Source organism: Engystomops pustulosus, chromosome 4, assembly GCF_040894005.1.
Source record: "Engystomops pustulosus chromosome 4, aEngPut4.maternal, whole genome shotgun sequence".
NCBI classification, from domain to species: Eukaryota; Metazoa; Chordata; class Amphibia; order Anura; family Leptodactylidae; genus Engystomops; species Engystomops pustulosus.
Genome location: NC_092414.1, coordinates 148593066 through 148617727, shown reverse-complemented (window position 1 = coordinate 148617727; position 24662 = coordinate 148593066). Strand labels below are relative to the sequence as shown.

General features: G+C 41.7%; 1 protein-coding gene across 2 annotated transcripts; it reads left to right on the top strand.

Moving 5' to 3' along the window:
• On the top strand, positions 1–21515 carry MCEE (methylmalonyl-CoA epimerase). Of its 2 annotated transcripts, none has more exons than XM_072148039.1 (3): positions 1–64; positions 18093–18433; positions 21212–21515. In XM_072148039.1, exons 1-3 carry the CDS (start codon positions 16–18, stop codon positions 21362–21364), a joined length of 543 nt encoding a protein of 180 aa, XP_072004140.1. In that variant the 5' UTR covers positions 1–15; the 3' UTR covers positions 21365–21515. The 2 variants fall into 2 exon arrangements, with proteins under 2 accessions (XP_072004140.1, XP_072004141.1); XM_072148040.1 differs by lacking the exon at positions 1–64 and adding an exon at positions 15589–15745.
• The last annotated feature ends 3147 nt before the right edge of the window (positions 21516–24662 follow it).

Genomic DNA, 24662 nt, shown 5'->3' with positions numbered 1-24662 from the left:
AAAATATGCAGCAACATGTTAAAAATCTATTTATGTCAGTCTCCTCAGGTTGGTGTGCAAACAGGTGAGCTGCTAAATTTTATAGAGACTCGTAATAATCTTTAAACCTGTCCGCTATTTCCTTTGTTGCCATTGTATTAGCTGGCATGCTAGAATCTTGCTGGTTTTGTTGCTCTGGGAGTAATAATTGGCTTTAATCTTCCTTTGGTATTTATCATATTGTGAGAGCAGCAAGTTCCGAAAATGGAGTCTAAGAAAGGAGAGAAGGTCAAGATTATGCTGCGATGGGTGGGCTTTGTTGGCTGTTTCTACCTTTGGTAGCTGTCCTGTTAGTTTATTTATCTGTGGTCTCCTAATCTTATTGTCAGTACGCTCAAGTCTAATGAAGGTACCCCCTGATATAAATCTTGTGAGCGTTCCACAACAGGCCTGGGCTGACATAAGAGGGAAGGACTCTCAAAGCTCTTTGCCAATTTGAGCACAGTGGGGCACATTTACTTACATTCCCGCTGGAGTTCACCATAAGTGAACTAAGATAATGCTCCCAATATCCTGCAAGTGTCACTTACCCCTGCTTGGGCTTGCGACACATTTTGAAAGTTAAATCCCGCGCTAAGTACTAATCAGTCCGATTGTCCAACGGCACGTCCCCTAAATTGTGTAGCTGCGCCAGCAAAAGTTGGTGTGTGCCAAAATCCCAGCGCAGACACTTGTTAAATACCTGTGCATGCCATGTAATCCCCGAAAAAGGTGCACAGTCCAATGTGCATGAAGGGATACGTAGTAGGAATTGCATCTCCACATATAAGTCAGCAAATCATGTATACCCGTGTCTATGTTAACGATTCCCATAGAATCCTGGTAATGACGCAATGTGCCCTGTCAATAGCCAGTTCCCGCAGGGATGCATCAGGTAGAACAGCTTTAATCAGCTTCTGCAGATAGGTTGACAGGTCTGCCGAGGGGGATCAGTTCAGATCTCTAAATTTTACATTGTTTCGGTGGGACCTGTCTTCCAAGTCCGCCATCTTTGTTCGTATGGCAAATTCCAGATCATAATGTGCATCAATCAGCTTGTTATGCAATTCTGCAAATCCCCAAGTTGCTTTTCTATGATATCTGTTCTACCTCCCATAAACTGTATGGGAACGTTGGCAGGCCTGAGCATGTAATTAAGGTCTTTTTTGGAAGAACTTACGCAGGATCCATTTCATCTCTTTCATGAATTCCTGAGTGAGAGTATCCTCCGTAGATGGTAGTTCAGCAAAGGGGTTAGCGTCTTCTACAATGGACTCCGAGCAGGGAGTACTACGTGCTATCGTAGAAGCGTCTCTGTATCTGCCAGGCCGCTGTTTGACCGGGCATCGGCTCTGTGACACATCCCTTTCTGTTATCTCCCCCATGAAATCTAAACCGATTTACTTTTCTGGTAAAGGGTCATTCTGTGGATTTTCCACATGAAAATCTGTGCTTTGACCTAATCGTGTGCTTGTACCCGTTCTGTCTCAGTAGTTGTCATAAAATGGACATTGCCATACATATGTTATAATAAGAGTCTTTTCTGCACAATAAGAATATGGGTTGCAGCCAGTAATATGTCACTTTCTTAAGTTTTACCTGAAAGGTCAAAATACTTGCTGTACCTCTTGTATATAGGAGTATGATATAACATTGTAAATCACCCGTAAACCATCTTAAATATTTAAAGCCTACATCACTTGCTCAACGACCAATCTCATGCATGAATTACAGAGTCATGAAAGGTTCCATTCACAGACTTCCCTGGAATAAAAATTAATTCAAGCATTACAGATGAGTCACTGCCCTTTCCAGTAGTTGTTTTAACTGCAGCACATCACATCTAATATTTTCTACGAGATGAGTAAGGGTAGGAATTATTTATTTCTATGCTTAGAAGAATATATTTTCAGGAGGAAGCTTTTGTAGCAGGATTATGGGGGAATTTATCAAGGCTTCTATGCCAAAAAACTGGCCAGCAATAGTGATTATTTCCCCCTTCAAGCTATGTTCACGCCAAGGTGGGCGTGAAGGTGGAGCGTTTCCTATCGCGGAGTAGGCCAGCCCAATGTTTGTTAGTTTACATACTAACTGCTAACCACTAGTGTCCTGTGAAAGCATCAGGTTTTCTCAGCTCACTTCCTTAGCCTACTTGCACAGTAATGCATTCTCGTCCCCAAACAGGAGAGCATGGTCCATTCTATGCAGCCCATGTGTCATCAGCATGTTAGGTCCACTAATACACTGATGACAATGGCCAGCTCGGAATTTTGAGGTAAGAAGAGTCAACTCACACACAGGGTCATGGAGACCACAGTCGTGTGTGTGAGCTTATTGAAAAATTTGGGTCTGTGTGCTATCCATTGAAGCAATGAATGAACTATACTGTTTAAGGCTACTTTCACCCTCATTTTTTTTTTCTGCCTGCAAACCATAGATCTTTTGTCCGTTTCTAAACCATACGTCCACAAAAGTAGTACACCTGTCACCCGTGTAGTGACAGTAGTACACCATGTCACACGGCTGACATTGGGGGGGGGGGGGAGGGTTTGTGGGACTCTGTTCATGGGGCCCCCTGTTTTGCAATGGGCCCGAATGAGTCACAAAGCCCACAACCTCCCCAGCGCCATCACGACCCTCAATAGTGATCAGCGATGTGTGCCTCTTTATTCCAGTTAGTTAACCCATATGTTATCACTTTTATCAGATCAGCAGAAGAAAAAAAACGTCTGACAGGATGGACTGTGAATTTTTCAACTAACATGATGTACAATGTGTCACGAGTAAAAATTCTTAAAATTACCTGCATAATGTACCGTATGTTAAAGGGTTCCAAATTTATAACCATATAAAGTGGGACATTTTAAAGAAAGAGCTTTGTCAGGAAGGTTTAAAGGGGGCTGTTAATTAATTTTTTTTCCCCAATAGGTTGAGCCATTGTGCTACAAAATTATTATTTTTCTGCACACCACTTATGGTTATGCAACACATTTTTATTTTTTTACCACAGCCACGGTGCCCCAATGATTCTTTCTTGAACATTAGTTCCACTACTGCATTCCTATCCCTTGAAATAAATACTTGTGAAAACATATACTACTCATTTAAATAATATTATTCTACTGTAAGTAGGTGGATTAAAAAAATACTCTTCATACATACCGTATTTTCCGGGCCATTAGGCGCACCGGAATATAAGGCGCATTAGTCCGATGGGCCTTATATATGTAATAATTCCTTATATAAGGCGCATCGGACTATAAGGCGCAGGGTCGGGGGCGTGGCGGAGGTCCGGGGGCGGAGCGAAGACCCGACGGGACGAGACGCGGAACGCGGGGAAGGTGAGCGGGAGGTGGAGAATGGCATACTTACATATATCTCCAGCGGGAACTGCAGACCGACGCGTGGTCTGCAGTTCCCGCTGGAGATCTGCTGTCTCCGGTAGCGGGGACCTATGTAAGTAGGTCCGCTGCCCTCCTATAGGGCGCACCGGGCTATAAGGCGCACTTTGGATTTCCAAGGAAATCCAAGGCTTTTATGTGCGCCTTATAGTCCGGAAAATACGGTATTATTGATTTTAGCTTTGTAGAAAATACAATTCCAGTGAAATCCACTCACTAATCTAATAGCTAATGGATTTGTACTAAGTGGTATTTAGGGATAGAGAATGCTTTGTAAATAAGAGTTGCCAGCATAAAGGTTTTATAAAATCAAAATACTAGCAAATACTACATTTATACAAAGAAATCCAGATTTACTCTCTTAAATTAGGTTACATATAATCATGTTATTTATATATAAATGGAAAATGCATCTGGAAAACATATAGGAAATATAGGAAATGATGTAAAAAAGAAACAATAGATTTGGGACTGACTTCGAAATATGGAGTGGTGGCTAAAAAACTATGGGCATTCAAAATAGCCAAGGCAGCTACCTTCAAGAGATAGGGGTTCTTAGAAATCTGCCTGCAAGGTAGGTGTCATATGTGGAATTCTGTGTGGAAGTACCCCATTTACCATAAACTGCACCTGTTTCTGTAGTGTGGTAATTAAAGGGGTATTCCAATTTCAACACGTGCCGTATATACTCGAGTATAAGCAGACACGAGTATAAGCCGAGACCCCCAATTTTAACACAAAAAACTGGAAAAAACCTATTGACTTGGTTACAAGCCGAGGGTGGGAAATGCATTGATCACAGCCCCCCCAGTATATAGCCTTCCAGCCCCTGTAATATATAGCCCATCAGCCCCCTGTAGCCTTAGATCTCTGCTTGCTGTCATTCTATAGGAAGCTTCTTTGTTTACTTCCAGTTGACAGAAATCTGACCATGGTCACACAGGTGCACAGCCCGTTAGTATCATAGTGAGTGATCAGAGCTGTGTGTTATAATGAGCTGTGCACCTGTGTGACCAAGGTCAAATTTCTGTCCACTGGAAGTAAACATAGAAGCTTCCTAAAGCAAGCAGAGATCTAGAAAACTGCGGGAATTGATACAGAAAGTATATATGAAAATTGTATTATTTTTTAGCATACAACCAATAACATTAATTTGCTGCAGTGTGAATACCCCTTTAAGTGTTATTATAGGAATAGTAGACTACCTAGCGACAAATCAGAATCAAGCTTTCCTTTTTTTGGAGGGAAGGAAAGGTTGCTTGACTAAACTTTGATGAGGTCTGTCTTCATATTCATATTTCTTTAAATTCCAATTTTCATCACCACTGACACCACCATTTTGCATCTACTTTTTATACTTCATGGCTTCATTAATTTGTTATTCACTGAGAAATACAGTCAGCAAAATTCAATATGCATTCCACTTTGCTCTTGCCAACCTAAAAATAATCGACTTTATCCTGTAAATACGGTACATAGTATAATTTGGTGACAATGGGGGGGGGGGGGCATTCATTATTGACTTTCTGACAGAAAAATGTATTTTTCCCCTCTTGCTGCGGCCATTGCAGCTTATTTATGTAGTACCTGTGCCACAATATTGGTGCTTTAGGGACCCTCATAAATTTTTATTTTTTGGGGCGCTGCTTGGGAATCTGACACTTTTCCTGTGGATCTAGTTCCCCAGCAATTTTTTGTGCACACTAAGAGCTGCAAAAAATGGTCTAATGAGTTCTATTTCAACTTCGTAAATGGAGACAGTTCTAACCATTTTCGGTCATGCACCAATTGCGCCACATTCTAACATCCCAGTGACAATTTAAGCATGATTTGTGCACCAAAACACAGAAACTGTGCCAAAATTCATAGATGTCCCACAGTGTATTCAAAAGGGATAGCTCATGGTTCTACAAAAGAGATTGCAGCATTTCCTTAAATAAGAGGAATTCACTACAAATAAAATAAAAGAACTATTAACCCATTCAGCAGACAAAAGAAAACATGTGTATTGTGTAATGCAGTATAAATGTTTATGGTTCATTTAAATCCCCAGGGATTGCTCCAAGGTACCCCCACTCCCTTCTACACATGGATATTGTAGAACGCAGACCCATTACAGCAAATTAATATTATTGTTTGTATTATGAAAAGTTATACAATTTTCCAATACACTTTCTGTATCAATTCCTCTCTGTTTTCTATATATCTGCTTGCTGTCCTTCTATAGAAAGCTTCTATGTTTACTACTAATGGAAAGAAATCTGACCCTGGTCACACAGGTGCACGACTCATTATAACCGAGCTGTGCACCTGTGTGACCATGGTCTGATTTCTGTCCACTGGTAGTAAACAGGCTTTCTATAGAAGTGTCACAGTCTATGGGAAATAGTCCCTTAGGACTAAGTCAGTGGACTCCCTGGGCCACCGCAAGAGATAACAATACTAGCTGCAACCCGGGAGCGGAGTCTAAGTGAACTCCCGGTCTTCGCCAGAGCCAGCCGCAAAGCGGTATGGTCTTGCTGCGGCAGGGAGTCACCAGGTCGCTCTGCGGGTGCGACTAGGCCCGCGGCGGCAGCCAAGGTAGAGACACGGGGACCACGGGAAGGCAGGACCACAGGAAGGCAGGACCTCGGATGGCTGGCAGGACCTCGGACGGCTACTGGATTACCGGACCGCCATAGGACGCCAGGACTGCCACAGGACGCCAGGACCGCCACAGGACGCCAGGACCGCCACAGGACACCAGGACCGCCACAGGACAATAGGACCGCCACAGAATAACAGGATCGCCACAGGACAACAGGATCGCCACAGGACAACAGGATCGCCACAGGACACAAGGACCGCGGGAACACCACGGAACACGGGAACACCAAGGAATACAGGAATCACAGAATACAAGGAGGCATCTGGAAATGCTCGGGAACATGGAGGGCTTTCTTTTCAGTAACAGGACATGAAGATCCGGCAGGGAATGCTGGGAGTCGCCAGGCTATATGGCAGAGCCAGGATACCAGCGCCAATAAGGAGTGGGCGCGAGCTCGTCAGACAGCAGGACGGGCCGGAGCCAGGAGCCGGGACATGTAAGTATCGAGCTGGAAGAGCGGGGCAGCGGCAGGCACAAAGCGGAGCACGGGTGCACCCGCGATCCGCAACATGGATCGCAGGCTCACCCGTGACAAGAAGGACAGCAAGCAGAGATGTAGAAAACCATGAGGAACTGGTAGAGAAAGTATATTGGAAAGTTGTCTAACTTTTCATAATACAAACAATAACATTAATTTGCTGTAATGGGAAGACCACTTTAACCCCTAGGGTGTCCACAAAAAACACCCCTCTTTGTCACCCTTCACATAGTATAATGCTCCCTTCTTTAAGCTCCAGCATATAGCCCTCCCACTGCTTATATAACCTCTTTTATGGAGCCCACCTCTCTCAGACGAACCTAAAGGACATCTACCACCAGATTAGCGATGGTAGACTGGTCTAAGGAGCATGCTCATTACCTCTAGTGGATGCTGGCAATGATTTTTGTTAGTTATGGGAAATCCGAATCATAAAGAAAATAACTTTATAGAAAAATGTAAATGAGCCTGAGATGCTCAGGCTGATGTCCCGTGACTGTCTCATGGCTCCGCCATTGACTATTTATTCACGCCCACCCCTCTCTGTTCTGCTGTTTCACAGACAGCCGGAGACTCTCCTTTCCGTACCCTCTCCAAATTATGCTGCCCTTTCTGTCAACCTCCCCAATTATGCTGTCCTTTCTGTAGTTCTCCAAATTATGCTGCCCTTTCTGTAGATTTTCTGTTGCCTCTCCCACTTTATGATTCCATTTCCATACACCCCCCAATTTAAGGCATCTTTTTGGTAGCCATGTGTCCCCATTTAGGTCACTTCCCCACTTTTCCTTTGCCCTTCAGATCAATTTTAAATCTTCTCTAAACTACATAGTTTTTATTAAAACTGGTCATAAAAATCTGATTCAGATAAACTCAAGCTTCACTTTTATCATTGAGACAATGGGGCACATACATCTCAGTTTTTCGGCTGACACTTTTACACATTTCCTGAAGTTGGCCTACTTAATCACTGCAATGTATAATCACTGCAATGTATCTTACGTTTTTTTCTTTGGGATACATGTGATGAGTTTGCTGTTAAGTCTCACAAAAAGTTGCACATACAAAAGAAAAAGAAAGTAAAAGGAGTGATACATGTCCCCCATTGTCTTTTTACATTACTGTACACCACCACATTTTGAGTTAGTAGAACATGATAGATAATAACAACAGGAAAGCAGCTCTTATTTACGGCTAATGTACTTGGGCACTTATGAAATGAATGGCATAGATTAAAAGACAAAACCATCACAAAATCGAGACCTTAAGGACAAACCATAATACAAGTACGGCTCAGTAGAGGAAAGCTAATAACCATCATCTATATCATATAAATTATTCTATTTGTTTTGTCACCCAGAATCTTAGGTCTGTTTTGTATGACTGCATTTTCCAGTTCTGTTCAGCGAAATATGGATATAAGACAAAAGTGCTCATATGTGTAAGTTATATACAGTACCACAAGCTTTTAGTCAAAGTATTCCTACCAAAAAGCATGTTTTGTACTGTTGACAGATCTTATTCTGAGACTATTTTTACTGTAATTAAGTCTTTATGATACTATGAATTCAAGTGTTTATACTTTTCCAATGCAGCCCTTCTTTTGTTAGTTTTTCCATCGATGTGTCACATGGTCTGACAGTTCACATCTTGGCTAGTCTGGTGCTGCGCTAGATTCATCATTGTTCTTGGCACAATATTTGGATAATATTTGACACAACAATATCTTACTTTGGGTTTAATCATAGAGTCTTGGGATAATTGTTTTGGTATATTATATATTTTAGGTTCATTTGGCCATTGTGCCAAGAACAACTGATGTATAACTTTTGTATTTTGACACATGGGAGGAGATGTATCAATGTGTCTACTCCAGAAATCTGGCGTCATTTGCATCTTAAATGCTGAGCGTCACATTTATTAATAATTTTAGATCAATCCTAGGCTGTTTTCCGACTCCTATGAAAAAGGGGCACATCCTTGATTAAAGGGGGATGTGTAACCTTTCCACCAGAAAATTAAAAATTCTGGCATAGAAAGCTAGATCAACTAAAAGGAGGTGCAGAATAGACCTTGCCAGTCTTATACTGCACCAGATTAATACTCCAGCATCAAACACTGTGATAAATCTGGGGCAGCAGAGAACTTGTCCAAAGACCGACACATTAATAAATCTCCCCCACTGTATTTTCATGTGAACATTGCATGTGGCTTATTACACGACTGAGTGGCTCTCTCACCCATTTCTTTCAAGAAATGACATTATGTTCACAATTCACAGGGCCATTCAACCACTCACTGACTCCAGAAGTTATACATGTATGCACAGCATGTGACTTCTGTGGCCATTGATTGTCATTGTGACAGAACTACTTCCAGTCCTCCACCACTGGAGGGACCTCTAGAAGGTATGACAATTATTACCATGCTAGCTGAGAATAACAGGACTATGTTGAGCTACATGTTGCTGGTAAAAAGTATTTCACGTTGTAAAACATTACTTATTTAAACAAAATAAGGACCAGGGTACTTGCCTGAACTTTCGGGTTAATAAATCTAGATTTATGGTGCATTTGGAGCTACTGTCCATAGTTGATCATCTGTGCCTTGCTTTCTAATTTACCATTTTATTACCCTAGGTACTTTTTATTCATACGTCTTTTTTATTTTTCATTACATTGAGGTTCATATTGTTCTTTTGGATATGTTTATTTTAATCAGGCAAATCCAAAATGCCTGAGGCTGCAATATGTAACCTTTTCATTGCTGCATGGAGACTTATAATAAAATGATTTTTCTTTGCAGTGGACAATCCTGCCAGTCATGCAAGTAACTCAAAAGAGTCTGTTTTATTCATTTAGCGTTTGCCTCAGGGATGAAAAGCTATCAAAATTATTGAAGGAAATAAAAAGGCAGACTCTGATTTCCAGCCCGGCCAAGCTATACATTCTCAGATTCAATGTAGGAAAATAAACCTTCCAGATTTACTGTATAAACTGGATGTGTGAAATAATGGTTCACAAACTTTCATGTCTTGCCATATGGTTATCTGTACTGGGGTGGGGATCCAAGTATTACTGTAATAATAGATGATTTATTAATATCTGCCCCTTTTCTGTGTGAAGGGTGACTATAGATCTCTGTTAATTTAATGAGAAAATCCACAAATAATATGTTTCACCACTCTGATAAAATACCATTTGTGAAATAAAAACAAAATAATGGCCATATGAGAGAGGCCCGGGGAATCTATAACAAATAATACAGATTGCCTCCATATCTTGTACAGAAGTATCTTGTTGTGTTCTATAAAGCTGCATTCACAGGAACATTTGGGGGACATATATATGGCCACAAATTTGCAGCCGGATAAACGTCCCCAAAGTTGTCTATAGCACCGGGGCTCGGTACGGTGATCACAACCTGCTCTATCTTTGGCCGCAAGAATGGCCATTCATATTTATTTTCCATGTAGGGGGGTGGGGAGGGGGTAGGAGCAGTGGTTTTGTATTGAATTTCACATCTACTGCACACACGCACCTTGCACATCCAATAGAATTCTTAGGATTCGTAAGAGTGTGTTTATTTCTGACTTTGTTCTTAATAATTAAAAACTTTAACCACTATATGAATTCCAAATGTTTTTTTTTCTCCTTTACAAGCAGACCCCAAGATACGTACAAGATAGGCTCTGTAGGTTTGTTCTTAAGTTGAATTTGTATGTAAGTCGGAACTGTATATATCATAATTGTAACTCCAGACAATTAGATTTTAAAACCAGGATTAATAAAAAAAGCTTAAAAAGTAAATTACCAACATCCAGAGTTCCGTTTGTATCTAGGGGTCGTCTGTAAGTCGGGTGTTCTTAAGTAGGGGACCACTTGTACTGAGATGAATGAGGGCTTGTTTTCTGAGGGACAAATTGTACTTTTTTGTTAAATTCCAGAATATGGTGACGCCATATAATATAAATATTATTATTAATATTATTATTTTTTGTCATGGCATTATAAAAGAGGCACGGCATTGGCAATGGCACTAAATTTCAAAATGCCATTTATTGTACACATTGAAAATTGGTGCCATAATTTTCATACGTGATATCGCCAACTTTATGTCACATCTTCAATACACAAAATAATACAATCTTTAGTGATAGAAGAGGAGAAAAGCAGTTTCTGAATTCATTATAAAGGACATTATTCATGTTAAAGAACATCCCCCATCAGGATGAAGGATTGTAAACCAAGCACACTGACATACTGCTGTGCGCCCCCTCTGGCAGGATCTGCTCTTCTTTTAATTCCCCAAACACATTAAAGATAGGTTTATTTTCAAATCATAGGATAACAAGCAAAGCAGTCAGTGCTAATATTACAATATTCATATTATATTAGTTATAATTATCATTTATCTATTAAACAGTCTTAAATCATTCAAGACATTAGTGAATACATACACTCACCGGCCACTTTATTAGGTACACCTGTCCAACTGCTCGTTAACACTTAATTTCTAATCAGCCAATCACATGGCGGCAACTCAGTGCATTTAGGTATGTAGACATGGTCAAGACAATCTCCTGCAGTTCAAACCGAGCATCAGTATGGGGAAGAAAGGTGATTTGAGGCCTTTGAACGTGGCATTGTTGTTGGTGCCAGAAGGGCTGGGCTGAGTATTTCAGAAACTGCTGATCTACTGGGATTTTCACACACAACCATCTCTATAGTTTACAGAGAATGGTCCGTAAAAGAAAAAACATCCAGTGAGCGGCAGTTCTGTGGGCGGAAATGCCTTGTTGATGCCAGAGGTCAGAGGAGAATGGGCAGACTGGTTCGAGCTGATAGAAAGGCAACAGTGACTCAAATCGCCACCCGTTACAACCAAGGTAGGCAGAAGAGCATCTCTGAACGCACAGTACGTCAAACTTTGAGGCAGATGGGCTACAGCAGCAGAAGAACACACCGGGTGCCACTCCTTTCAGCTAAGAACAGGAAACTGAGGCGACAATTTGAACAAGCTCATCGATATTGGACAGTAGAAGATTGGAAAAACGTTGCCTGGTCTGATGAGTCTCGATTTCTGCTGCGACATTCGGATGGTAGGGTCAGAATTTGGCGTCAACAACATGAAAGCATGGATCCATCCTGCCTTGTATCAACGGTTCAGGCTGGTGGTGGTGGTGTCATGGTGTGGGGAATATTTTCTTGGCACTCTTTGGGCCCCTTGGTACCAATTGAGCATCGTTGCAACGCCACAGCCTACCTGAGTATTGTTGCTGACCATGTCCATCCCTTTATGACCACAATGTACCCAACATCTGATGGCTACTTTCAGCAGGATAATGCGCCATGTCATAAAGCTGGAATCATCTCAGACTGGTTTCTTGAACATGACAATGAGGTCACTGTACTCAAATGGCCTCCACAGTCACCAGATCTCAATCCAATAGAGCATCTTTGGGATGTGGTGGAACGGGAGATTCGCATCATGGATGTGCAGCCGACAAATCTGCGGCAACTGTGTGATGCCATCATGTCAATATGGACCAAAATCTCTGAGGAGCTTCCAGCACCTTGTTGAATTTATGCCACGAAGAATTGAGGCAGTTCTGAAGTCAAAAGGGGGTTCAACCCATTACTAGCATGGTGTACCTAATAAAGTGGCCGGTGAGTGTAAATACTATCTGACCATCTTCAAGCTATATACCAGTGATGGCGAACTTTTAACTCTTTACCAACATGTGACATATAAATATGTTGCACGTCTTCTGCGGGTGTATGGACAGGGCTCACGGGCTGAGCCCTTTCCATACAAGGTGGTTGTCTGCTGCATATTGCAGCAAACACCCACCGGCAATACTCACGTTTGATGCTAGCGCCAATCGCAGGTGTTAACCATTTGACTGCCACAGGCAAAGCATTAAAGGATTTTCTTGCTGATCGCCACCGGCAGCTTCAAAAAATAGGCGGCGCCTATCTGAGGATCGTCGCTCCCCATGACGTCATCGGGGAGCGGCGATCTGTCACCATGGCAGCCTCGGGACTTTCGAAGCACATTGTAATGAATGAGGAGTAAATGAGGGGTAAAATCCACATATACTGTATACAGTATACAGAACTGTAGTATGGCATGATAGGATCGTACAGGCAACCTAGGGTTAAAGTACCCCAGGGAGTCTAAAAATTTTTAAAAATAAAAATAAAGTTTAAAAAAAAGTATGATAAATAACCTTAAAAACTCAAATCACCCCCCTTTCCCTAGAACTGATATAAATATAAATAAATAGTAAAAATCGCGCCCAAAGTAGAAAAAATTCTATAAAAAGTGATCACCGACACCCCCCACAGCTCCAAAGTATAAAAAAGTTATTAGCGCCAGAAGATGGCAAAATCCCAAAAATATTTTGTACAGGTGGTTTTAATTTTTTTAAATGGATGAAAACATTATAAAACCTATACAAATTTGGTTTCCCCATAATCGTACCGACCGAAAGAATAAAGTAGACATGTCATTTGGGGCGCTCAGTAAAAGGCATAAAATCCAAGCCCACAAGAATACGGCACAAATGCGTTTTTTTTACCAATTTCACTGCATTTCCCGCTTCCCACAAGAATATTGAAATATTAAATACAACCATTTTGAAGTGTAATTTGTTACGCAGAAAATAATTATACAGGCAGTCCCCGGGTTACATACAAGATAGGGTCCGGAGGTTTGTTCTTAAGTTGAATTTGTATGTAAGTCGAAACTGTATATTTTAAAATTGAAGTTCTAGACAAAATTTTTTCTTTTGCCCCAGTGACAATTGGAGTTTCAAAATTTTTGCTGTAATTGGACCAAGAATTATCAATAAAGCTGCATTACAGACACCTTACAGCTGATCATTGCAGCCTGGGACTATAGTAAAGTTTCCAGAGAGCTTCACCAGAGGTCACAGTGGGCAGAGGGGTCCGTCTGTAACTATGGGTTGTCTGTAAGTCGGGTGTCCTTAAGTAGGGGACCGCCTGTAGTTATTCCCAGCGTTTAACCCTGTAACGCCATTTTGCTACATATAAATATTATATTGTTATTTAACCCCTTAACGCACTGCGCCGTTGCTCTATGGCGCAGAGGTACAGGGAGTGTATGAAGAGGGCTCATGGTTGTTGCATATTGCAGCAAACCCCCACCGCTAATAACCGCGGTTGGTGCTTGCACCGATCGCGGCAATTAACCCGTCCGTTGCCGCCGGCAAAGTTGCCAGCGGCATTTAAAAGACGGCGGCGTGGGCGCCGCCATCTTTATTCCGATTGTCGCTCCCCCGAACGTCATTGGGGGGCAGCGATCGGTTGCCATGGTAGCCTCGGGTTTTCGTTTGACCCGAGGCTATATGGCTTCTGCAGATTCGTTACAATGAGCCAGTGGCTCATTGTAATGAATGAGCTGCAAAAATGCCATATATTGCAATACAGAAGTATTGCAGTATATGGTAGGAACGATTCTACCATCTAGGGTTAATGTACCCTAGATGGTCTAAGAAACTGTGGAAAAGAAAAGAAAAAAAAAAGTTTAAAAAAAAATAAAAAATGATAAAATATTAATTACTCCCTTTCCCTAGAACAGATATAAAACATAATATAAACAGTAAAAATCACAGACACATTAGGTATCGCCGCGTCCCAAAATGCCCGATCTATCAAAATATAAAAACGGTTACGGCCGACGGTGACCTCCGAGACGGGAAATGGCGCCCAAATATCCTAAATGCGACTTTTACACCTTTTTAGATCACATAAAAAATGGAATAAAAAGTGATCAAAATGTCGCACAGACCTCAAAATGGTAGCAATGCAAACGTCGGCTCATTTAGCAAAAAATGACACCTCACACATCTCCGTAAAGTATGAAAAAGTTATTAGCATCAGAAGATGGCAAAAAATTTTTTTTCTTTTTTGTACACATTCGTTTAATTTTTGAAAATGTATTAAAACACAATAAAACCTATATAAATTTGGTATCATCGCGATCGCACCGAACCAAAGAATAAAGCTGAGGTGTTATTTGGAGCGCACAGTCAAAGTCGTAAAAACTGAGCCCTGCGTCCTTAAGGTCTTAATAATAATAAAAGGTCGTACAAAATGAAAACGTCAGCTTATCTTGCAAAAAATGACATGGCACACACCCCCGTACACTGAAGTATGAAAAAGTTATTAGTGCCAGAAGATGGCAACATGAAGATTTTTTTTCATTTTTCTAAATGTATTAAAACCGACCCAAAGAATAAAGTAGACATGTCATTTGGGGCATACAGTGAAAGCAGTAAAAACCAAGCCCACAAGAAAACAGCACAAATGCGTTTTTCCATCACTTTCCCTGCATTTGGAATTTGCAGCAAGCACCCATCGCCAAAACAGGTATTTAACCTTCCAACCCTTAAAGGACAGCGGCGCGTGGGCACCGCCATCTTTGTTCTGGTCGACGCTCCCTGGGTTATCACCGGAGAGCAGCGATTGGTTGCCATGACCGCATTGGTTCTTAATAAGACCCGAAACAGCCGGCGCACACTAAGGAAACGCTAGAGCATGCTCTATCCTATCCTGGTGTGCGGCGTGGAACGGTGCCACACATACTGCCGCCGGGCCTCCATTGCTGTCTATGGGGATGTATATGCGGCCGCATATACATCCCCACAGACGGCCGTCTGAATGAGCCCTTAGTGTGCATGTGTGCATTCACACGGCTGTCTGGGAGGGGGGGGGGATGCATATGCAGGCATACAGCTGTGTGAATTTACCCTTACATTGCTCATGGGGTGCTTGCTGTGAAGCTGTGGGGTTGTGCTGACATACTGGCCGCATTATACAGGGGGCAGAGGCAGGTATATATGTGCAAACAGACAGTTGTCATAGGGGACACTAAACCACAGGTACCTATAGATGCGTTAGTGTCCCATAGACACCTGACAGGACCTCTAAGTATTCACAGTAGGGATGGAGTACATGGATGGGCACTGACCTACTGCTGTCTCACACAGGCAAAACTAGGCAGAGTAGATCAGCTGCTATACACACGCCTGTATTTCCTCCGTTCTCACTTTGCCCATTTCAAAGATGGCGTCTGTGCTGCCTGGCAACAGTGACACCTGACGTCGGAAATCCATAGACAGAAAGCTTTATTGAAGAGAAATAAACAACATGGCGGCGTCCATGGTCAGGGTGACAGGTACTGGGGGTCTTACCATCTGACCATAGAGGGGTGCTGGAGAGGGCAGTGACTGCTCCACATTCAGTCACACAGGGATACGTTACTGCAGGCCCCGCTAGATGTCGTGTGCTTGTTGTGCCGTGTTTCTTTATGTCACGATATTGTCATGACAGCGGGGGCACGGTATGGAGTAGCCTGGTTGCTTGCTGTGGATATCTGCCTCTCCAGTATGAGACACAGCCATGTGGACAATCTGACCTTGGGTACACATGGAGCAGGCAGGAACCGCATAGTGTAGACGAGCCATGACAGCAATGTATTACAGGATGCTATATTACAGCCCTCAACAGTCCAGCTGCAGTCCCCTTTAAAGTGATTGTCCAGGGTATAATATAGGGGTATGCATCTTTCACCAGTAACAGTACCACACCCGGCCGTGGGCAGTACCTGGTAATGCAGCTCAGTGCCAGACTCTTGAATTGACATGGGCTGCAATACTAGACTTTGCCTATTATTAGAAGTGGCGCTGTTATTGGCTTGTTCAATGTGTCCTGTAATGTATAAGACACTAGCACTAGGGTTTCCTAGTAACCTCTGCCAGACTACAGCCAATTTTACTACCAAAACCTGTGGGCAACTTATTGTCACATGACTATTTGCATATATCACTGTATGTGACACTGATGCCATGGACAGCTTTCATGTTGTGCAACACATTACATTGTAGTTTTGTTGATGGTGCAACTGGTGTAACTCCTGCCACAATAGAGTAGTGATTCTGGATACAGCTCCTATATATACCTGTCCTTATAACACTGAATATACAATTTCATTTTCTCACATATACATTTATCATCAATCATTATCTTTTTCAGCCATTTATGATTCAGCATCAGGATCATGAGTGCAGTGTATGCAATAGTAGCAATGGCTACACATTATGAGTTGGTCATTGGTGGTGTGTATGTTCTCTAGGCATTGATGCCATCTGCTTGGTTCCTGCATAGTACCTTGTTAGTTAATGTAGCAAATTAGAAACCTTGCACCCCTGGTAATTTTGTATGAAAATAGACAGCAGGTACAGACCCCTTTACATTTTTCACGCTTTGTTTCATTGCAGCCAATTGGTAAGATCAAAAAAGTTCTTTTTTCTATTTTTGCTGATGTGTTATTTTTGCTAACTTATTAAATAAGAAAAACTGATAAATATTTAGACCCTTTGCTCAGTATTGAGTAGAAGCTCCTTTTTGTTTAGTACAGCCCATTAGTCTTCTTGGGAATGATGCAACAAGTTTTTACACCTGGATTTGGGGATCCTCTGCCATTCTTCCTTGCAGATCCGCTCCAGTTCCCACAGGTTGGATGGTGAACGTTGGTGGAAGCCATTTTCAAGTCGCTCCAGAGATCTCAAATGGGTTTTGGTCAGGCTTCTGGCTGGGCCAGTCATGAATGGTCACATAGTTGTTCTGAAGCCACTACTTTGTTATTTTAGCTGCGTGCTTAGGGTTATTGTCTTGTTGGAAGGTGAACCTTCGGTCCAGTCTGAGGTCCAGAGCACTCGGGAAGAGGTTTTCATTCAGGTTATCTCTGTACTTGGACGCATTCTCTTTTCCTTCAATTGCAACCAGTTTTCCTGTCCCTGCAGCTTAAAAACACCCCGATGGCACAATGCTGCCACCACCACGTCCCTCTGTTTGGAGAAAACCAGGCACTGCTCATCACCTGCCAAATACAATCCCACATACTGCTTAGAATTAACACCAACAAGTTAAATCCTAGTCTCATCAGCCTTTAGAATCTTATTTCTCAGTCTGGGAGTCCTTCATGTGTTTTTTTGCACACTGTATGCAGCTTTCATATGTCTTGCACTGAGGAGAGTCTTCCGTCACCACAATCTGCTATAAAGCCGCTACTGGTGGAGGCTACAGTGATAGTTTACTTTGTGGAACTTTCTCCCATCTTCCTACTGCACCACTGGAGCACAGGCACAGGGATCTTGGGGTTCTTCTTTACCTCTCTTACCAAGGCTCTTCTCTGATGATTGCTTATTATGGCTGAAAGGCCAGGTTTAGGAAGAGTTGTGGTACTCCCAAACTTCTTCCATTTAAGGATTAAGGAGGCCACTGTGCTCTTAGGAACCTTGGGTGCTGTACCTATTGCCAGATTTGTGCCTTGCCACAATACTGTGTCTGCGCTCTTTGGGAAGTCTGCTAGACCTCATGATTCTCGTGTGCTCTGACATGCATTGTTAAGTGTAAAATAGACAGGTATTAGGCCTTTCCTAAGCAAGTCCAATCAGTTTAATTAAACTGCAAAAAAACTGCAACGTGTGAACGCACCCTCAACCTATTTTTTGTATTTACAGCACTAATTTGTAGAGTTTCTGGAGCTCTTCGTATAAGGAGGAACTTGTCATCTTCGCAATCTTTGGTTCAGAAGGTTCCAAATGCCTTATGGAATTTAGGACGCCTTAACCATGTAGCCATTGCTGTACCAGACTTGGAGAAAGCAAAGTCTTTATACCAAAATGTATTGGGAGCAAAAGTCAGTGAGACTGTCCCCCTTCCTGACCATGGAGTTTCTACTATTTTTGTGGAGCTTGGAAACACAAAGCTGGAGCTCCTCCATCCACTGGGACAGAACAGTCCTATTTCTGGCTTCTTACAGAAAAACAAGGCTGGCGGAATGCATCATATTTGTATCGAGGTATTTTCTCTCTCAATATTTAGTTAACTAAAATGCATATTTGTGTACAAACTATTCATTTTTTCTTTTGCTTGTTAATTAACATCTTCATCATGAACATACCCTTACACAGAGGTCGCGATAACGCCTCTACATGCGTCATAGACGCGTTTAGAGGCTGATTTACTCCCCCAAAAAATCACCAAGCGTATTAATACGCTTGGTGATTTTTCTGTGAGCTGCCGCTTCCAAGCGGTGATGGCGCCGGCTGCGATCCTGCAAGATATTCTCTGAGTGGCTGGAGGCGAGCTAGGGGTGGGGGCGGAGCCGAGCGAGGGGTGGGGGCGGAGAGACAAATCTGTTGCCGGGGCTGTGCTCCTGATCTGTGTGCGATCGTGCACACAGCCAGTAATAGGATCGTGCTGTGTACTGTGACAGGGGCCTGATTATTATCAGTCTCCTGTCACAGCAGCCCCTGTATACAGTGAGAGGCATGCAGGGAAGGTGCTGTATGCACCCTCTCCACATGTCTCTGTATACAGTGATCCAATGGGCTCTTACCATTAGATCCCTGTTATCTGTGATCTATATTTGAGTAAAGCAAGGAACACATATATTATGTGTTCCTCCCTAAATGTGCATCTGTAAACAAAAAATAAAAAAAAGAGTTATGTTCCCAAACCGCAGAAAATGAATTAAATAAAATTTCTGTAGACAATAAGGCTGCATTCACACAAACGTATGCCCGCCAGGCCGTAGCCGTGCAGGCATGCGTTCGGTGCCATGGAGAGGAGGAGGGGGTCACCCCACCCCTCTCCATTGAAATGCATTGGGTACTAGCCGTAACACAGGGAAAGACATGTCATTTTCCTGTGTACGGAGCAGTATCCGTGCGGCCATTGCCATCTATTGGGGACATATGTACAGCCACAAGCTTGCGGCCTTACATAAGTCCCCCATATGGTAGTATGAATGTAGCCTAGGGGTGAGGTTATTGCATACGTTTTCAAACGCATCACAACAGCTGAGAAGAGATTTGCCTAATTACATTGCTGTCAACATTTCGTTACAAAACGCTCACAATAAAATTGCGTTGATGCATGTGTTTTGTTAACACAATATTGACAGCAATGTAATTTGGCAAATCTCTTCTCAGCTGTTCTTATGTGTTTGAAAACGCCATGTGTGAAAACACCATAAAAATGTTGTGCACAACACGTTTAATACATACTTGCTATTTGAGGGAGCATTCACACGATGCAGTGCTTTTTTGACGCATTCCAAAGGCTTCAGGCTTGATCACATGTTGAAGTAACATTGTGTTTCCATTGCATATGCTGAAACGCGATGTTACTTCAACATGTGAAGCCTTTGGATATATCAAAAACACATAAAAAAGGTGTGAATTACCTTGGATAGGGCCTAACTTTAATTTGTGAGAAAACCGTTTTAATCACAGAAAACAGGAGCTGTAACTTTTTCTTTGTATTAATAGAAGTCTCTTAACACTATATATACGCCTGGGAGTTATACATTTAGTAGTGAAAATTTCGTACTCCTCAAAAAATGTGAGAGGAGTATTATTACCCTTCTGGAAAATTGTTAGTGCGACCTCTGCCCTTACACATCCCCTTAAATATCATACAAGTGTTGAGCACTTTGTACACACGTGACATATTGGCTGCAGTGATTTTATTTCTTGCCTTTCTCTCCTCCTAAAGTAAACATTTTTGACCATACAAAAAATATGTAAATTGTACAGCGTTATCTAAAATGAAGACCGCAAGATTTTATCCTTTAGGAAACTAGTAAAGGATACTGCTGTATAATGGTCGGGAGTTCTCCTTACAGAGACTGACAATTAGGGTCATTCTCTGACACCTTGCAGGTGTGTGGAGACTTGCAGCCATGGGTGCTTAACTAGGGGGAAATAAGTTTTTCTGGATGGGATAAGGAAACCATGCCTCTTTTAGCTACCGTGTAAGGCAGCTCTCTTGACATCATTTGGTTTTAATCCGGCATCATGTCATTAGGCTTCCTGAAGGTCATGTTTAATATCAAGGGAGATGCCTTACAGGGTAACTAAAAGGTGTGTGGTTTTTATTATTCCAGCCAAGAAAACGTATTTGCATGTTTGAGCAGTGTAAGACATGTATTGTAATTCATTTAACATTAACCTTTTCACGACTGCCGTATGGCTATATACTTCCTGTTTGCACATGCATCATGCCGAAAGGACGTTTGTAAATGTCATGACAGTAACCAACTTTAAATAACTTTATCTCCTGAACCCTGGCATCTAGAAACAAAATCTTGGTGTCATATTAATCAGAAGGTATCCCATTATGGGGAAGAACCATTTTCATTACTTATAGGTTGGACTTGATGGACCTGGTCTTTTTCCAACGTTATATACTTTGATACTATGAACTTGTTTTTAAGCACTGGTATATTGCATACCATGTATGTATGTATAATCTGCACTATCCGCTTCTGTCCTCTTACTGCTTATAGACTATTCTAAAATAAAGGTAAAATATTCTTTACATTGTAACTTCCTTGCTATGATCAGCAGAGGGCAGCAAATACTTCCTCTGCATCTAAAACTATGGCTGTCAGTAAATCTACTATGAATACTGGATGTGTTTCTATTTCTGACCAGTTGGAGGCAGCATACTTCATCTTCATTAGAAAAATCTGTTAAACAAGTTAAGGGTAAAGTTCTCAAATTGAAAACGCATAAAATTTATTTAAATATACTGTACTGTCTTTTAACTAACATTTTTGTCTTTTTTGTAGGTCGATGACATCAAAAAGGCAATGTCAGATCTGAAACAGAAAAACATTAGGTTGCTAAGTGAAGAACCAAAAACTGGGGCACATGGGAAACCAGTTGTTTTCCTACATCCAAAAGACTGTGACGGAGTCCTGGTAGAGCTGGAGGAAGCTTGATGTGAATCCTGATATAAACGGAACTGGGGAATATATATAGACAATCATGGTCCAAAATGTTAAATCAAAGTTGCTTTATCTTAGTGATGATTTTATGTTGCACAATGGTATTAGTCTAGTTCCAAATCAAATAAATCTCTGTATATTACTACCTGGAGCGACTATGTTAAATCCATCCCCATTATCAATTATAGTGTGCAACTAAATGGTGATGAGCTGTGTGTGATCACGACTCTAGTACGTTATTATGCCCAGTGAGATTCAGAGTGGGTGAGACCACATTGCCTATGGTGCCAAGCCTGCTGCACCAGGACATACATGGAGAGAGGTGCCCACCACAATTGTGATCTCTTTAGATGGGGGAAGCTCAGGGCTGCAGGATAAGAGTAATAAAGTTCGGAGGAGTCTGTGTGATTGGTTCTTGTACAGATGGTGTGAACATTTTGGCTCTGGGTGCTGCCAGTTTCTCGAGTATCATACAGTTTACTATGCAGAAGAATGAGAATTGGAGTAACATACATTTTGTACCATCATTATTAACTTTAGAAAGGGGTCAGGTGATGCTTCAGTCATTGAATGGCCTAATGGCCAGTGAGGTGAGATCCCGCAGTAACATCCGAGAACTTCATAGTCTGTGTGACCATTTTTATTTTACCACTAGAGTTTGAGTATATCGCTCATCACAACACAAATATGGTGGGGGAACTTGCCTCCCGTAGTTTTTTTACACAATTTTTCATACTGCCTTAAAATCAATGTTGAGGAAATGAAGATTGTATTGTGCAATTTCCTTTCGTAGACGGCACAGAAACCACGACAAGTAGGCTGTTTATCAGGAGGATATGCACCCAGGTAACATGGTGTTAATATTTTGTGAATATTTGTAACCTCTTTATTCAGTTAGTTATTTCTACACCGTTGTGACCACTGCTTATATACGGAAACATAGGTGCTGTTTCACTGTTGTAACTGTATGTTCCTTTGGTTCGATTTGCCATTTTCTGGAGAAAATCTGTAACAACCGTTATGCACCAAACTACAGACTTTGATGATGACTTTGGAGAAAAAAAAAAATCTGTGCAATCTTATAACATTTTTTTTTTTTGTTTTTAACTGTATTTATTGAACATTTTAAAGAAAATAGGACCCCAACATAGGGTCAAAAATACCAAGAGTGGGTCAAAGGCCCAGAGGAGGGATGGGAGGGGTAGGGAAAAGGGATAGGGGAAGACTCAAGTTAATCACTAGGTTGTATTTAGTCCTGAATATCTGCCACAGTTCACCACGATAGTTAGTGAACCATTTTTCTAATGCAAGAGTCAGAATCCACGAAGAGTTGGCCAATGAAGCAATGTACTTGTAAAGTAATTTTACTAAGTTCAAAGAGAAGGGGGGAAGGGAAACATAATACATTCAATAGAAAACCGGAACAGAGAACATGACACTTGCTCATCTTCTCATCCCCAGAGGTCCAGCTCTCTCACCCCAACCCAAGGATGGTCATTATAAAATATTACCCCAGTTAAGTGCTAAGTAATATCCACTAACATTCCTGGCCTAATTTTATTCAAGTTCCACTAGGGCGTCTCCTACAAGCTGCAGCTCCTGATACCAAAACGATCTCTAATGTCTCGCCTCACCTCTGGCGACAGCACAGTGATAAACACCTACACAGTCAGGCAAATATGATTCTTATCACCTCATAAAGATCTAGTTCCTGCCTATTTTTAACTGCCTGTATATCCAGTTCTGTAACTCGCAGAACCATAAATTGATTGAGTCTGAAAGATGAGATTCTCATCTTTATCATCAATAAGCATGTCTTTAGGAGCTAGAGAACCAAAGATAGGGGCTTCTGAAGTGAAACTACCCCTCATGCGGAAATGGGATAAGAAGAGTCATATTTGCCAGACTTTGGAGGTGATTTTTTTTTTTATAGGTAACGGGTGAGATTTTACATAAAAGAGGGAATTCTAGAGAGGACATTTCATACCTTACCTGAGGGGCTAGTAGATTAGTGGGGTAAAACCTGGCGACAGGTTCTCTTTAAAGGGACTTAAAACTTAGATGAAAGTCCTAAAATAAGGTTGACCGCTCCCTCTGCAGTTTCGGACTGTATTGGTATATAGGTAGCTGCCGTTTATTTTATGTTTGAGGGGTTGTCCCAATTCAGATTTTCTGGCATATCCATAGGATATGTCATAAATACCCGATAGGAGAATGGAGTTCCATTACCTTCCTTATCACTTCTTGAATGGAACACAAGTTGCCCTTGCCGCGCTCTCCATTCAACTCAAAAGGACCACTAAAAATAGCTGAGAAGCAGACCTGACTATTTATGGTACTCCTTTGGCACTTGAATGGAAAGCCTGACCCCAGCTCCTATCATTAAGCCTCTGTCTAATAGATCCTAGGGATATGTCAGAAAAATGGGTATGCCACAAAAGTCACAGGTGTGGGAAAGAGTTCTATCTAGTTGTGCAGTCATAGTGTTAAATTATCTGAGGTTTTTTACTGGTTGTTCAGGAGGGCATCATGCCAACGTCAAAGAGTGAGGGACAATCATTCCTCACATGGCGTATATAGCACAATGACTCCATGACTAGATAAAGATCCTACCTGTCCCAGCAGAAAGCTTACTGAGGGACAGCATAGAAAAGGTCAATACTCCTCACCATAGGGACAGATTATAGGGTAAAAAATCTTACTAACCACTTGCATTCGAGCTTTGTTCCTGCACATCACCTTATATTTTCCATGACTGGCAAAGTGCTTTAAGAGTCAGGGTAAAGTCATGAAAAGAGATGGAAGGAGTCCATAGTCATATTAACACAATCCTGGAGTGTAACTTATATTAGCAGCTAATCAAGTAGGCCATTGTACTGCTGTTTTCTTTATAGGCGTTACTCCTCATTATGTTCATAGGTTACAAGGAAATTATGTGTTGTGTAATATAATTGTTATGTTTAGTGTAGGTGTACAGGTTTTTGTTTGTCATTTCTCTCTTTAAAATTAATGCAAATGTGAAAATACCAATTATGCTGGTATCGGTTTGCATACAGGATTATATATAGTGTTACAATTAGAGACCAGCCAGTCTTGTGTCTAGTGTGCAGATGTCATTGCTGAGGCCAGGGAATGGCTGCAGGAGTCAGGAGATGACAAGAAAGACATCATTATAGTCAGACTAGGACTGGAAATGGGGGAAATGGAATGGGACGTGGTATTTCCTTTAAGGCTGCCACGTGATAAATCCACAGCAAAATACAGTAGCAGTATAGTGTATGTGATTTATGAC

Excerpts from the sequence above, each read along its gene's own strand:
- MCEE (XM_072148039.1), top strand. The coding sequence starts at position 16 with ATGTTAAAAATCTATTTATGTCAGTCTCCTCAGGTTGGTGTGCAAACA. Across the intron at positions 65-18,092 it reads TCAGGTTGGTGTGCAAACAG|CACTAATTTGTAGAGTTTCT; the intron begins GTGAGCTGCTAA and ends TTGTATTTACAG. Across the intron at positions 18,434-21,211 it reads TGCATCATATTTGTATCGAG|GTCGATGACATCAAAAAGGC; the intron begins GTATTTTCTCTC and ends TCTTTTTTGTAG.